This window comes from Schistocerca americana, chromosome 9 (genome assembly GCF_021461395.2).
Source record: "Schistocerca americana isolate TAMUIC-IGC-003095 chromosome 9, iqSchAmer2.1, whole genome shotgun sequence".
NCBI classification, from domain to species: Eukaryota; Metazoa; Arthropoda; class Insecta; order Orthoptera; family Acrididae; genus Schistocerca; species Schistocerca americana.
In genome coordinates, this window is record NC_060127.1 from 166,683,055 (window position 1) to 166,700,656 (window position 17,602).

At 41.7% G+C, this 17,602-nt stretch overlaps 1 protein-coding gene across 2 annotated transcripts in view; it reads right to left on the reverse strand.

The window, feature by feature from the left end:
• The window catches only part of LOC124550610 (probable 4-coumarate--CoA ligase 1), a 565,543-nt gene that overhangs the window by 90,098 nt on the left and 457,843 nt on the right, over window positions 1–17,602 (reverse strand). For both annotated transcript variants that reach the window (XR_006967727.1, XM_047125329.1), the window contains exon 6: window positions 16,095–16,273. Coding sequence is in view for 1 of the 2 variants with exons in the window: in XM_047125329.1 (XP_046981285.1) it covers window positions 16,095–16,273 (179 nt within the window). In the remaining variant the exon portion in view is untranslated. The remainder of the gene's footprint in view (window positions 1–16,094; window positions 16,274–17,602) is intronic.

Sequence of the window (17,602 nt, forward strand, 5' to 3'; positions counted from 1 at the left end):
TGAAAACTTTGCCTTGTTGCCGTAGGACTCTCTTCTAACCTGTGGTACTCTAGCAGCAGAAAAATGCGTTGTTCAATGGAGTACACGGTTTTAATCTCTTCCTTCGGTATGCTAACCTCCTTTCACGTTTCAGTAGTGGAACTGATCGCTCTGGGCTTCGGATCACTATTTATACTAGGCATTACGTATGGCGATTACAGCGCCATCTGTTAGCAGCTTTTGTAACTATTATTTCAAACTGCTGTATAAACTTCTTACAGCTTTCACAATAAACATACCGTTTACTGCATTCCTCTATCGATCTTTATTTTCGAGATATTTAATTTTGAAATCAGGGAGTTCTTTTCTGGACACCCTGTAGATATGAATCGTTGTCACCACCAGCAGCCTATTCCAAAGGTAGATCTATGTCGGTCTACAAGTTGAAATGGGTCAACAAGATGTCATTGCCTGACTCTGTCTTCACTAGCTGCAGGCCTGCTGTCTGTACCGAGACCGAATGCTGCCGACTCAGTCACTACTAACTGGCAGCCACCTGCTGGCTACCTTCTGATCACTGTTGGCTGCTTACTTTTGGTGTTCACAGTTTGTACCCAGTTTATCCTGCCACCCAGACACCATTGCCTCTGTGAGCAAACACTGTTGCTGTCAATCATGGCCTGTCGGACACACATTACCATTGTGAGCTGCCGTCACAGTTTGATTCTGCACTCTCCAGTGCATCCTGCACTGAGCCACATATTTGGAGCAGCCATACTAGCCATAGTGACTGGCCATACTAGCCTCTCGCCATCTCACCTGGGCTCTGAGTCAATGCCACTGCTGCAGTGCTGACCACATCACCAATCCTGGACCCACCTACCAGCTGCCCAAAGGGAAATATCGAAATAGATGACAGAGGGATAGAGAAACAATTAAAATCGCTCAAAAGAGGGAGGGCCACTGGACCTGATGGGAAACCAGTTCGATTTTACACAGAGTACGTGAAGGAACTTGCCCCCCCTTCTTGCAGCGGTGTACCTAGGTCTCTAGAAGAGCGTAGCATTTCAAAGGATTGGAAAAGGGCACAGGTCATCCCTCTTTTCAACAAGGGATGTCGAACAGATGTGTGGAACTATAGACCTATATCTCTAATGTTGGTTAGTTGTAGAATTTTGGAACACGTATTATGTTCAAGTATAATGACTTTTCTGGAAACTAGAAATCTACTCTGTAAGAATCAGCATGGGTTTCGAAAAAGACAGTCGTGTGAAACCCAGCTCGCGCTATTCGTCCATGAGACTCAGAGGGCCATAGACATGGGTTCCCAGGTAGATGCCATGTTTCTTGACTTCTGCAAGGCATTTGATACAGTTCCCCACAGTCATTTAATGAACAAAGTAAGAGCATATGGACTATCAGACCAATTGTGTGATTGGATTGAAGAGTTCCTAGATAACAGAACGCAGCATGTCATTCTCAATGGAGAGAAGTCTTCCGAAGTAAGAGTGATTTCAGGTGTGCCACAGGAGAGTGTCGTAGGACTGTTGCTATTCACTATATACATAAATGACCTTGTGGATGACATCGGAAGTTCACTGAGGCTTTTCGCGGATGATGCTGTGGTATATCGAGAGGTTGTAACAATTGAAAATTGTACTGAAATGCAGGAGGATCTGCAGCGAATTGACGCATGGTGCAGGGAACGGCAATTGAATCACAATTTAGACAAGTGTAATGTGCTGCGAATACATAGAAAGAAAGATCCCTTATCATTTAGCTACAATATAGCATGTCAGCAACTGGAAGCAGTTAATTCCATAAATTACATGGCAGTATGCATTAGGAGTGATCTGAAATGGAATGATCATATAAATTTGATCGTCGGTAAAGCAGATGCCAGACTGAGCTTCATTGGAAGAATCCTAAGGAAATGCAATCCGAAAACAAAGGAAGTAGGTTACAGTACACTTGTTTGCCCACTACTTGAATACTGCTCAGCAGTGTGGGATCTGTACCAGATAGGGTTGATAGAAGAGATAGAGAAGATCCAATGGAGAGCAGCGCGCTTCGTTACAGGATCATTTAGTAATCGTGAAAGCATTACGGGGATGATGGATAGGCTTCCGTGGAGGACTCTGTAGGAGAGACACTCAGTAGCTCGGTACGGGCTTTTGTTGAAGTTTCGAGAACATGCCTTCACTGAGGGGTCAAGCAGTATATTGCTCCCTCCTATGTATATCTCACGAAGAGACCATGAGGATAAAATCAGGGAGATTAGAGCCCACACAGAGGCATACCGACAATCCTTCTTTCCATGAACAATATGAGACTGGAATAGAAGCGGGAACTGATAGTGGTACTCAAGGTACCCTCCGCCACACACCGTCAGTTGGCTTGCGGAATATGGATGTAGATGTAGATGTAGTAGATGTAGATGCCACATGCCATCCATTATGGCAGGCTACTGCTGAGCTAAGCACACTTCCAGCCCTTGTCTTGTGGGTGTTGGCTGCCATCTATTACCATCACAGCATTTGTTTCAAAATGAATATACAGTTTTAAGGCTTTGTAGCATTTATTACATTCATCTTAAAATTATAAATATATGTCAAATGGAAAAGCAAGTCAAACAGGTTTTCTTACAAGTGTTTGATGTGAGCACTGTTTGTCATTCATTGAGTCATCCCTGACCTTGGCCAGTGTATCTGAAACAATTGTTGCAACAGAAATGCCGGCCGGTGTGGATGAGCAGTTCTAGGTGTTACAGTCTGGAGCTGTGTGATCGCTACAGTTGCAGGTTCGAATCCTGCCTCAGGCATGGATGTGTGTGATGTCCTTAGGTTAGTTTGGTTTAAGTAGTTCTAAGTTCTAGGGGACTGATGGCCTCATAAGTTAAGTCCCATAGTGCTACGAGCCATTTGAACTATTTTTTTTTGCAACAGTGATGTCTCCAAAGTCAGATATATCAGCTGTTATCAGAGCATGGTCCCTTATGAACCATCAAAGGTAAAAATTGTATCATGTCATATTGTGTATGAATGTAGAGGTCCTGAAAAATCAGCTCTGTCAACTGGCCCCTTGCGGCCAATCCAGCAGTCGTGTATAACTTCGTTTAATCATTTGTGGTGGCACAAATTAAGTTCTGTGGTTCAGCTTCTTCCAATTAAGGAAACAGCCATAGTTTTAGCACATCAAAATACAGTTGCTTCACCAAAAAGGAAAGGCCCATAAACTTTACGCCAGAAATGGCACAAAAAACATTCTATTTAGGGGAGTCTCATTGCAACTGTCCCATCTCGTTGGAATTTTCTAACCCCCCCCCCCCCCCCCCCCCCCCCCAGATATGCACAGTATGTGTGTTTTTAGGCAAAATGTCGCTTCATCACTGAAGAGGACATGATCCAGAGAAACTTCATTGTCATGTAGCAACATTTTGGTTGCAATGCTGACATGTAAACCATAGTCCGTAGGCTTTAGAGCTTGCACCAACTGCAAATGATGATGATGTAGTTGCAGGCACCTCCTTAAAAGTCTCCAGACAGACATCAAAGGAATTGCTGGTTCATGACTTGCCTTCTGGACTGATTTCTTGGGGCTACATGTGAAAGGCTCTCACTCATTCACCATGTTGTTTGGTTACTCATTCGATAATCTCTCTTTTGTGCACACATATACAAACAAAACTGTTTGAGTTGCTCTTTCATTGGACATATTATTTACAATTGCAAGTTCAATGTAATAAATTTTACAAAACCTTAAAACCAGTGCACACATTTAGAAACAAGTACATGGTATTGCTGTTTTTATGATGGAACATTGGACAACCATCTTTGATCAATCCACCACACCACTGTAACAATGCTTAGAGTGGTGAACTGCAATCCTTCCTGACCACTAACAGTGCAGCTCTACAAACCACCATACAGGGAATTCACTCCTAACCGCTACAACTTACAGGGCACGAGTTATGCAACTTCTTAAAAAAAATTTTACAGCACATACAAAAGTCAAACTGACCATTGAACACACCAACCAAAATTCATTTCAATGTTCCACAGTGAGCCTGGGTTTCACATGTATTGCTACAAAAAGTTTTCGTGTACCTACTTAGTAAAGTGATATGGTAGGAAACAAATGATTAATAGCTATCTTTGCATGGATTTATTTCACTGAATCAATATACACTGAAGCACCAAAAAAACTGGTATAGGCATGTGTATTCAAATACAGAGATATGTAAACAAGCAGAATATGGCACTGTGGTTGCAATGCCTATGTAAGACAACAAGTATCTGGTGCAGTTGTTAGATCGGTTACTGCTGCTACAATGGCAGGTTATCAAGAGATATATATATATATCCGCCTGAAAATGTACTGTTGTCCCAAGCATATTGCAACAAACGGTGTATTTCTATCGCTGCTCGTTTCGTTTTTATTGCCGTTTCAAATATACCGGTCATTTTTGAAACACCCTGTATATGGAGCTATATTTGGTGCATGAGCAATGCCACACAGCATATCCAAGGTATGATGAAGTGGGGATTTTCCTGTACAACCCTTTCACAAGTGTACTGTGAATATCAGGAATCCAGTAAAACACTGAATCTCTGACATCACTGCAGCCAGAAAAATATCATGCAAAAATGGGACCAACAATGACTGAATAGAATCGATCAACATGATAGAAGTGCAACCTTTCTGTAGATTGCTGCAGATTTGAATGCTGGACCATAAACAAGTGTCAGCTCGCAAACCATTCAACGAAACATCATCAATATGGGCTTTCGGAGCTGAAGGTGCACTTGTGTACCCTTGATGACTGCATGACACGAAGCTTTATGCCTTGCCTGGGCATGCCAACACTGACGTTGGACTGTAGATGACTGGAAACATGTTGCCTGATCGGATGAGTCTCATTTCAAACTGTTTTGAGTGGATGGGCGTGTATGGTTATGGAGAAAACCTCATGAATCCATGGACCCTGCATGTGAGCAGGGGCTGTTCAAGCTGGTGGAGGCTCTTTAGTGGTGTGGGGCGTGTGCAGTTGGAGTGGTATGGAACCCCTGATACGTCTAGATACGACTCTGACAGGTAACACTTATGTAAGCATCCTGTCTGATCACCTTCATCCATTCATGTCCATTGTGCATTCTGATGGACTTGAGCAATTCCAGCAGGACAATGTGACATGCCCACACATCCAGAATGGCTCCAGGAAGACTCTTCTGAGTTTAAACACTTCCGCTGGCCACCAAACTCCCCAGACATGAATATTATTGAGCATATCTGTGTTGCCGTGCAACGTGCTGTTCAGAAGAGATCTCCATCCCATCATACTCTTATGGATTTATGGAGAGTCCTGCAGGATTCATGGTGTCAACTCCCTACAGCACTACTTCAGACATTAGTCAAGTTCGTGCCACGTCATGTTGCGGCCCTTCTGCACACTCGTGGGGGCCTTACGAGATATTAGGCAGGTGTACCAATTTCTTTGGGTCTTCAGTGAAGATGTGACTGGTTTCCTAGGTTCACATGATGGAATGAGTATTCCATAATTTATCATGTATGTTGTGTGGGTATTTCAATGAAGTGCAGTATGAGGAAGTTTGTAATTTATCACATAGTAAATGCAGTGCAGGTTTGTGCTTCTGTGATGCTTCCACTGACAACAATGGAGAGATGAAAATAAACAATCATTATACAGCTTAATGTTATGCTTACTTACAGCTGGTTGGTCAGTTCAGTGGAGGGGACTGAACAGTGAGGTCATCAGTCCCATCAGATTAGAGAAGGATGGGGAAGGAAGTCAGCCGTGTCCTTTCAAAGGAACTGTCCTGGCATTTGCCTGAAGAAATTTAGGAAAATCATCGAAAACCTAAATCAGGATGGTCGGACACGGGTTTGAACCAATGTCCTCCGCAATGCGAGTCCAGTGTGCTAACCACTGCACCAGCTTGCCCTGTGCATGCATACAGCACATAAATTAGAAAAAAGGTATCACTTTGATCAAAGCTACTTCTTCTTTAGCTGTATTAGATGGTTGCTGTTTTAGATTAATATTTATTTAAGTGCAACCGTATGTTTCAAAGAAAATAATTACCTACATCCATAACTACACACATCTTTTTACAAAACATTACTACTTGTCATGTAGCTTTCAGTGACCACTGCTAATTGCCATGCAGCTAACAGAGCTTTCCACCCCTCAAATCCAAACATTCGTATAATTTGGGTAAGAGCAACTAATGAGGAATGTTTGATTTTGATGCTAATCTGTAGGGGATTCGCAATTTCTTGCTTTAAGTTTATGTCCGAGCTTGTTGAACACCTTAACACCAGAATACATAACCATATTTTGAACCTAAACAAGGAGAGAAAATCTATATGAAAATTATTTTTGTATCTTGTACTGTGATTATGTACATAATAGTTGAGCTGAAATTGATTTTTATTATTAGCAATAAAAACTATTAAAAACCAAATGTAGAAATTGACTATATTGAGGTATAGAACCAACAGAGGACTGAAGCATTCAAAATGATTGGAAAAAGGTCAGGTCATTCCCATTTTCAAGAAGAATCATTAAACAGATGCACAAAACTACATGCCTATATCTCTGATGTTGATCGGATGTAGAATTTTGGAATATTTTTTATGTTTGTATGTTATGACATTTCTTCACACTGAAAAATCTCCACTGTAAGAATCAATATGGGTTCCGAAAACAATGATTGTACGAAACCCAGCTCACTCTTTTCATCCATGAGATCTACAAATCAATTTATACCAGAACCCAACTTGATGTCGTGTTCTTTTACTTTCAGAAAGTGTTCAGTTCAGTTCCTTGCTGAAACCTAATGAACAAAATATAAGTGCACAGAATACCAGACCAGCAATGTAGTTGGATTTAAAAGTTTCTAACAAACAGAACACAGCATGTCATTCTTAGCAGAGAGAAATCTTGAGTCAAAAAATTAACTTTTGGTGTATCCCAAGGGAGTGTTATAGGACCATTACTTTCCACAAAATATATATAGATCAGGATTTTTCAGGAAGAAGCTGTTGTACAAAAAGCAACTTGTAGCAAAAAGTGGGAAGACCAGCAGAGGATTGGTGCTTGCTGCTGGGATTGGCAGTTAATTTTCAACATAAACAAATGTAATGTAGAGTGCATAAAAAGGTAGAAAGACACATTATTGTATGATTACATAATTACAGGTAAGGTAGGTGCCAGGCTGAGATTCACTAAAAGAATCCTCATGAAATGCAGTTCATCTACAAAGGAAGAGGTTTCCAAAACCCTTGTTCAACTTATACCTAAATATTGCTCATCAATATGGGAACCATACCAGATAGCATTGGTAGAGGAAATAGAGAAAATGCAAAGAAGAGAAGTTTGTTTAATTATGGGATCATTTAGTAAGTGCAAAACCATTATGGAGATGCTCAGCCAATTCCAAAGGCAGTCACTGCAATAGAGGCATTCTGCATCATGGTGTGGTTTACTGGTAAAGTTCAGAGCACATATGTTCCTAGAAGATTCAATGAATATATTGCTTCTTCCTATGTGTGTCTTGCAAAAAGATCTTGAAGCTAAATTTACAGAGGTTTGAGCTCAGACAGAGGCTTATCTCCTATCTTTCTTTCTACAAACCATTCTCAACTGGAAGAGGAAAAGGGAGAAAAAATTGTGATACCCAAAGTACCCTCTGCCACACACTGTAAGCTGGCTTGTGGAGTACAGCTATAGATGCAAAGTATTAAGAAATAAATATTTCATTCAGTGGGAGGTATTTAGTAAGCAATACTTCTGAGATCTGTGTTTGTAAATTGCTTATGTTTTTTATGTTCAATTCCATTGGGAACTGTGTGCATGACAACTATGCTACTGTCAGTGTATTTTGGACAAATGGCAGCATCAGTCATAAAGATTGAAATCCTCTATTTGACAGACTGATTTCGGTCACTGTGTGACCTTCTTCAGTGCTAACTCTTTGAAACTTGTATGCCCATATCAAAATAACACAACATTTTCTATGAGGTGCAACATGTACTGTGATGATTACTTCCAACAGATATCTTCAGTTTTAATGCATACAATAATTCAGAAATTATGAAGGGCATATCTTGTCTATAAAAGATTGGTTCTTCTGCAATTTCTTGTCTAGACAAGATAGGATCTTCTGTAATTCCAAAATTATTGTATGCAGTAACAGTGAAGATATCTGTTGGAAGTAATCATCACAGTGCATGTTACACCTCATAGGAAATGTTGTGTTATTATGATATGGGCCTACAAGGTTTGAACAGTTAGCACTGAAGATAGTCACACAGTGACCAAAATTGATCTGTAAAATAAAGGATTTCAGTCTTTATGACCGATAATGCCATTCAGCCAAAATGTATTGCTTATTTTTAACAACAAACCACTGAATGTCGCATTGCTGTTTGTGGTGGTACCTTTAAAAAATACACAATTGTCTGTGGAATTTATGTATGTTTGCAGTTCATGAGTGTTTAACAATGGTGGAGCATTACTCATTACAGGAATTTGCAATATGCATTTAATGTTTAATGCAGCAGGATTTGTATTTTTTTTATCACTGCATCTACACATCATCATTGCATTATATTTTGAATTTTTCCATAGTTATATTAATTTGCCTTCTTGCAAGTGCTTGTCTCCTGAATCAGGTTTCAGAGCATTTGCTTCTTTTCTGTATAATTTGTATATATTTTTATTTTCCCTGTGTCCTATACATTGCTTTCACCTGATACCCCCATTCTTCAGCAAGATGGGAAAATGTGATCCAAAAAATCTTTTATTAATTGCCTAACAATATAAAACGTCTAACAGGTAGCAAAGAAAATTAAAAATTTACAGTGAAATAATTTCTGCAGAGGAACTCCTTACGTTTTTAGGACAAATTATCACTTAAAACTTTCTAATGTGTCCAATTTCACTTGGTTTTCACTTTTCATTATCAACCTACTCCCTCAGATTTAATTTTGTTTCCCCTTATTTGATCCATTTCAACCTTTTTGTGATTTTTCCCAGGTGTCCCAGAGTATTTTTTCAATTTTTTTCACACATAATTTTATGTTATTTACATATTTTTATGTGCTTTTTCCACCATCATGGATCCTTGCTCCTTCCATCTGTGTCAATACAGAAAAGTTTCCTTATTCCTAGGCAGAACACAGTCCCACATACTGTTCCTGAGTTGTTACTTGGCTTATGTAATCCCTCTAAGTGACCTTATCATTAAATTACCCATCTCCGGCTGCAAACCTTCCTTCCACAATGACCTCCATCTGTTCAGATTTCACCAATCCTTAGCCCTCATCAACAGTCCTGCAAAACCAAATCAATCAGGCCCAAACCTCCTCAGAATACCTGCTCTCCAGGAACTAGAGCAACATGCACAATCCCACCTCAAAAGACTCTCCATCCTGCTCACTTTCTACTCCCACCTTGGATTGCCACTGTCCACCACATTTACAGCAACCTCCAAGCCTCTCCCACATCCCTCATAGCTGACACCTGCTAATTTACCCCACACTCCAGAATGCCCTCCCACAACCACACATAATTCAGAACCTAAACAGACACTAAACACAGTCGTGAACCTTTCCTCCAAAAGCCTTAGCTCTGCAAAAGTATCAGGCCTTTTCAAAGGTCTCACCTTTAGCCCCCACTCCCAAATTCAATAATGCAGGATTTATTAAAGATCTTCTCTCCTTCTCTCAGTCCCCACAGTGGAAACACTTTTTCGCCACCAACCCTAACAATCAGACTCAACCAAAGACCAATGATGAACCCTGCCTGACTCAGTTCACTCCTCTATCCAAGCGTGATCCACCACCACTGCCCCCAAATCACCCTCTGTTAGCTTACCAGAATTTCTTAACCCTGAACCTTTCCTCACGATCATTCCCCAAATCCCTCAACATCCAAACTAACCTTACATCTGCAGAAAGAACCACAATCCACCATCTAAAAACTGATCATCACCTTATAAACCTACCTGTTGACAAAGGCTCCACCACCATTGTTTTGAACCACAAGGATTACCTGGCAGAAGGACTTCACCAGCTGTCAGATTCACCCACCTACAAACCCTTCCATAATGGCCCCATTCCAGAATTCCAGCAGGATCTTCAGTCTCTCTTCAAATCCTTAGGCCCAGCCCAGAATGTCTCCCTCGAGTCCGTCTCTCCTCTCCCTTCCACTCACCACACCCATACCTTCAACACACTTCCTAAAGTCCATAAACCCAACCACTCAGGATGCCCCATTTTGGCCAGTTAAGAGAATCTCTGCTCTTGTAGACAAACACCTTCAGCCTATTACCCACAACCTACCCTCCTGTGTAAAAGATACCAACCATTTCCTCCACCGACTCTCCACAGTTCCTGTTCCTTTACCACATGGTTCCCTGTACATCACACCTCTTTTACACTAACATTCCTAAAGCCCATGGCCTTACAGCTATTCAGCGCTACCTTTCCCAATGCCTGACAGATTCCAAACCAACACCTTCCTAATCACCATGGTCAACTATATCCTCACCCACAATTATTTCTCTTTTCAAAGCATTATCTACAAACAAATCTGGGGTAAGGCTATGGGCATTGCATGGCATCTTCCTATGCCAACTTATTCATGGGCTAACTACAGGATTCTGTCAAAAATACCCTTAATTCCAAACCCCTCACCTAGTTCAGATTCATTGATGACATCTTCGTGATCTGGATTGATGGTGAGGACACCCTGTCCACATTCCTCCAGAACCTCAACACCTTCTCCCCCATTCACTTGACTGGTCCTACTCAACCCAACAAGCCACTTTCCTTGATGTTGCCTTGCAGCTCAAAGATGGCTAAATCAGTACCTCTGTCCATATTAAACCTCCAACCACTAGCTACGCCACCAAATCCATACCAGGCAGTCCCTTCTATACAGCCTAATGACCCACTGCTGTCACATCTGTATTAACGAGCAGTCCCTCGCAAAATATACTGAGGGTCTTCCTGAGGTCTTTACAGATTGTAATTACTCTACAAATTTTGTACAAAAACAGATCTCCTATGCTTTATATTTCCAGTCACTCAAAACCGCCCAAAGTCCCACCATCCAACCACAAAGAAGCATTCCCCTTGTGACTAAGTACCACCCAGACTGGAGCAAATGAATTACATTTTTTACCAGGGTTTCGACTACCTCTTGTCATCCCCTGAAATGAGAAATTTGCTATCCACTATCCTTCCCACCCCTCCCACAGTGGTATTCTGCCACCCACCATACCTACACAGTATCTTTGTCCATCCTTACACAACCTCTGCCCCCATTCCCTTACCTCATGGCTCATATCTCTGTAATTGACCTAAATGCAAGACCTACCAATACATTCTCCCACCACCACCTACTTCAGTCTGGTTACAAATATCACATATCCCAAGAAAGGCAGGCCTATCTGTGAAACTGGTCATTGATCCACAAGTTAAGCTGCGACCACTGTTCTCCATTCTACATGGAAATAATAACCACAAGCTGTCTGTCCGCATGAATAACCACTGTGGCCAAGAAACAACTGGACCATCCCATTGCTGAACATGTAACCCAACATAACATTCTTTATTTCAATTACTGCTTCACAGTCTGTCCCATCTGGATCCTTGCCAACAACATCAGCTTTTCTGAATTGTGCAGATGGGAAGTCTCCCTGCAGTATATCCTATGTTACAGTAACCCTCCTGGCTTCAGCCTTTGTTCATTGCTATCCTTACACATCTAGCCCCTTCCCTGTTCCCATTCCAGCACTACACAGCTCTCTATTCCACCAACAGTCTCAGTCTGTTTACTTATCTTCTTTTCTGCTAACCCCCCCCCCCCCCCCTCCTCCCCTCTCCCCTGTGCTCTGTCTATACCTCTTAACTGCACCTAGCTGCCCTTCTCTCCACCACACTGTGTATGCTCCCAGCCCCACTTTACCATCTGCCATCCTTACCTTGCTATCCCACCCCTTTCCCCATCCCAGCCTCCCTACTCCCACCCAGTTGCCTCTCTCATCATGCACTGCTGCTTGCAGTCCGGCTCGAGCTGCCCGAGACTGTGGGTGTGTGTGTGGAGCTGCGTTTGCACGTGAGTGTGTGTTGTCTATTTTTGACAAAGGCCTTGTCGGCAAAAGCTCACTTTCCGATAGTCATTCTGTTATGCTTATCTGTGACTCAGCATCTCCACTATATGGTGAGTAGCAACTATCCTTTTCGTAATATTCTTACATTCCATCCAGGATTTTCCACTGTTTAGTGTATAAGTCATATACATTCATTTTTCCTGTAACAGATCACCACAGTACGTGTTCAGTTGCAGACAGGCACAATGAAAAAGACTGCTTAAATACTTAAACTTTTGGACAAAGTGCTCCTACCAAAGTAGAAAACACAGTGGTGACTGTCTCCCGATCCCGAGGCTCGTCTGTGACTGTGACTGCATCTGATAACAGATGCTTTTGGGCCTTAGTGCCAGGGGACAGTGGCAAGATATGTAAGAGTTGTACTTCTGGCATCGTGCGCCGCAGAATTTGAATCCGCACCAGACGTCATGGACGTCAAAGACCCATAGAGGTCTCTACACCATTGCGCTGCAAGCTGTGGCGGCACTCGCCTCCTGGCCCGCTTTTAGTGAGGGGGTGCCACTGTGGAACACGTGGTCCCAGTGGCCAATAGCGGCGCCCCCGAGAGCGACTTAAGCGCCGGCCACTCGCTCAGCCAGTCAGTCTAATCTCGCTTACGTCAGTTTACACCTCGCTTGCACTAGACTGCTTTCTTCCTGGTTTGTATACAAATTTGTTTCCTTGTGACTCTGTTGTCGGTCTCATCGTATTCATTCTGTCCTACATTGGTCGTGTCCATCCTTTTCCGTTGTGTCGTGGTTTGCGAGCCTCTCCAGGGATCCTGCCGCGCCTTCCGTCAGTGCTACCCCATGACCGTCCTGGTCACAGTTACAACAGTACTTGTGAGTATATGTTTGTGTTTTCTACTTCAGAGGAAAATCTGTGTCTGAGAGCTTATACACTGACATGACAAAAATCGTGGGATACCTCCGAATATTGTCCTTTGGGCCAGTGTTGCAACAGTTCATTGTACCATGGACTCAACAAGTTGTCAGAAGTCCTCTGCAGAAATACTGATCCATGCTGCCTAACAGCATAACTGTGAAAGTGTTGCCAGAGCAGGATTTTGTGCACAAACTGACCTCTCAATTATGTCCCACAAATATTCGATGGGATTCATGCTGGGCTGTCTGGATGGTCAAATTATTCACTCAAATTGTCCAGAATGTTTTTCACATCAGTCACACACAGCTGTCATCCACAGAAATTCCATTGTTATTTGGGAACTGGAAGTCCACGAATGGCTGAAAACGGTCTCCAATTACCTGAGCATAATCACGCCAGTCGACGATTGGTTCAATTCGACAAGAGGACCCAGTCCATTCTGAGTAAACACAGTCCATACCATTGTGGAGCCACCACCAGCTCGTACAGTGCCTCGTCAACAACTTCCGTCTACGGCTTTGTGGGGTTAGTGTGGCGCTCGAACCCTACCGTCAGCTCTTCCCGACTGAAAATGGGACTTGTCTGACCAAGCCACAGTTTTCCAGTTGTCTAGGGTGCAACCAAAATGGTCACAAGCCCAGGAGAGGCACTGTAGGTGGTGTTGTGAAGTCAGAGAAGGCACTCGATCAGTCATCTGCTGCCATAGTCCGTTAATGTCAAATTTTGCCACACTGTACTAAGGGTTACATTCATTGTACACCTTACATTGATTTGGGTTGGGTTGGGTTGTTTGGGGGAGGAGACCATACAGTGAGGTCATCGGTCTCATCGGATTCGGGAAGGAAGTCAGCCGTGCCATTTCAAAGGAACCATCCCAGCATCTGCCTGGAGCGATTTAGGGAAATCACGGAAAACCTAAATCAGGATGGCTGGACACGGGATTGAACTGTCATCCTCCCGAATGCGAGTCCAGTGTGCTAACCACTGCGCCACCTCGCTTGGTCCACATTGATTTCTGTGGTTATTTAATTCAGTGTCAGACGTCTGTTAGCACTGACAACTCTAAGCAAATCCCCCTGCTCTCAGTCATTAAGTAAAGGCCATTGGCCACTGCATTGTCAGTGTTGAGAGGTAATGCCTGAAATGTAGTATTCTTGGTACACTCTCGACACTGTTAATCTCAGAATATTGAATTGCCTAATGATTTCCAAATTAGAATGTCCCATGCATCTAGCTCCAATTACCACTCCGTGTTCAAAGCCTGTCAATTTCCGCCGTGAGACCGTAATCCCATCAGAAAACTTCTCACATGAATTACCTGAGTACAAATGACAGCTTTGTGAATGTAGTGCCCTTTTATACCTTGCGTATGTGATACTACCACCACCTGTGGTTGTGCATATTGCTACAGCATGACTTTTGTTGCCTCAGTGTATATTTTAGCAGTCTTTTTCAACATTTCTGTCTGTGACTCAAGAGCTCCTGTATGGAGTGTGTAGGAGTCTATCCTTTCCAGATTGTTCTTATTCCTTCACGGACTTTCCATTGTTTTACTTTTGTTGTTGAATTTAAGTATGTGCAGTTTCAGAATGTGCAGCATAAAAATACTAAATTTTTACTTATCTTGGTCAATTCAGGTGTGGTCCACTAAGAGTGTGAGTGGTGTTGAAGGCCACTACATTATTTTTGTTATTAAACTTGAAGGTCTAATTTTTTTCTACTTCTGTCTTGCCTATTTGCAGAAGTAGAATTTAGCCTCCAGTAAATCAATACTGGCCTGCCATACCCTCTCCTTTTAACTTTACGAATAACACATGTGAGAGAATAAGTGTGTCTAATTACCAACTACTGGAACAGCAAGGCATACACACAAGTATGCTTAAGAAATCTTTTTTTGTTTTTGTTTTTCATTCTAAATCCATGTGCAATGATTTATTAACTCAGTGGTAGTTCAAAGAATTGAGGTCGACATTGGGAAGTTGTTAGAAAACAAGTTTAAAGCTATTCAAACGTGCAGCTATGCCCATTTTGTATCTGTTTCCACACATCAAATTATGGTTTATGATATGTGATGTGGCCTTGCTCACTGGAAGATGCTGACCTTGCACAGATACTTTCACTTAATTTTGTAGTATTCATACTGTAGTAAATTATTTGACAGTAAATTAAAAGAGTTTTTGCCTGAAACTTTTTATTCTCTAGATGAGTTTTTTAACAGACAAATAGACCACTCCCATGCATATGAGTTTGATGTTTCTGTGTTAACTGTGTGTATTATATAAAAACGATCATTTTATGTTCTACAACACATATAACTAGTCTTTCGTAGCAGATAAATCAAGCTGTATCTTTATGTGATCTCTTAATTATGTTCTATAAGTCATAATTAGGCCCCTTTTTATTTTTGTGTGTAATTGAAAATGACTTATTTGTAAATTAATGTAATATAAATTACACCCATTTAATAAAATACATGTTTTGACATGTTCCACTACTTGCATTTACATGTGCTATTGGATCTATGGAATAAGAATCTACAATAAATAAAGGAAAAGATAAAAATGGCTCTCAGCACTATGGGACTTAACTTCTGTGGTCATCAGTCCCCTAGAACTTAGAACTACTTAAACCTAACTAACCTAAGGACATCACACACATCCATGCCCAAGGCAGGATTCGAACCTGCAACTATAGCGGTCATGCGGTTCTAGACTGTAGCGCCTAGAACCGCTCTGCCACCCCGGCTGGCAAAGGAAAAGATAGACTGCTACTCACCATAAGGATGACACCCTGAGTTGCAGACAGGCACAATGAAAAGACTCTTACACACAGTTTTCAGCCAAAGCATTCTTCGGCAACAAAAGCAAACACACATTCATTCACACAAACAAGCACTCTTCACACACGCCTGACTACCCTCTCTGACAGCTTGGACTAGAATGCCAACCTGGAGTTTTCATTGTTTTAAATAAATAAAGTGCACTTTTACTCTTTGTCTAGACAGTCACTGCCAGAAATTGGTGCAACTGTTACAGAAGTGTGCCTCACCTGTGGACCCTTTACGAGGAGCTCGCCAGTTTCTCCAGGACCCTGGTCGGTGCCGTCCTTCAGCGAGACGATGCGAGCCTTCGTACCAGGGGCCAGTTGGCCACAGCTGTCATACTTGCTGGTGGGCCTGTCCAGGGGCATCACGGTCACCACAGGAGACGATTCAGTCATCCCAAAGCCTGGAATGTGAGCAACATCATAAACTTGGCCTTGGAAGGTCTTCAGTGGTTTGTAAATAATGAACAAGTTAAGGATGAAATGTAGCAAAGTGGAACTGCTACACTTGCTCTTATATGACCCTTAACATAAAACTGTTTTTTTATTTTTATTTTATTTATTTTTATTACGTGCTTGATACACACGAGGGGTAGGTATAAAGTTTTTATGGTCACCTAAAAAAAATAGAGTTGTGTACTTAATTTTTTGTTGTTTGCAGGTTCGTTTATAGACATGATACACACTGGAATCCCCATGTCACCATATTTTAGCACACTAAGAGAGGGGTAAAATGGCACAGCACCATTTTATTTTTGCTCCTGTGGCAGTGTGGTACGATATGGTGGCATGGGGATTTCAGTGTGTGTCATATCTACAGACATGTACCTGAAAACTACACAAAATTAGTTACAAAACTCTAGTTTTTTAGATGACAGTAATAACTTCATAGCTACCCACACATACTGCATTTACATAAAATATCCTAATCTTTTTGTTAAGCTGTAATTTTCTAAATATTATTCTTCAGAGAGCCATTTACACACAGCTGATTACAACCCTGTTTCTATACTACATAAAGAACATCTCGCCGTTTTCCAAATTTTTTATTTTGGGGCACAGTATTACTCAAAAATGTTAGCACACAATTACTCAAAATTTTGGATTGCAGGCACTTCAAAAGTTCAATGCTTGTTTATAGCCATTAGGTTATCTATACCCAAAAATGTATATTTTTATTAGGGAAACATGCTAGTCAGAGAAATATTTAGAATGTAATATTTAGATTTCTAGAAACTTTTGGGTGAGATTTACTAACAAAGAGAGGTAGAAGTGTGTTCTCAAAATTCTAATCACTAATCCATTCATGTTCTGGATCCTATGAAGAATGAGAACCCTCAGGAATGTGGACAAAGTATTAATTGACAGGACAAAGCTGTCATAAAATGTTAATGTCCAAACTGTATTAAAATGATTATCAGTATGTGGTCTCAGGGTTTCTTGGCATATATGCTGTCTTCCAGGTTCTTGAGTGTACTGCTGGATCCAATCACTGAAGGTCCACAATATTTTGGTAAACAACCGTTCTGCCATTATCAGATGGTGCTGATGGAATGATGTGTCTGCTCTGTGCTAGCAGTATTTATAACTGCTGGCCCGGAATTTGTACCTCACCAGCCCCATTTGTTCGTGGTGGTGAGCACTGTGCAGCTGCAGTAGCAGGGTGGGGAGGGGAAAGTGTCTTACTTGCCTTCCTCCCACTGTCTCTGTCACATCTTGCATCAGTATGTCAC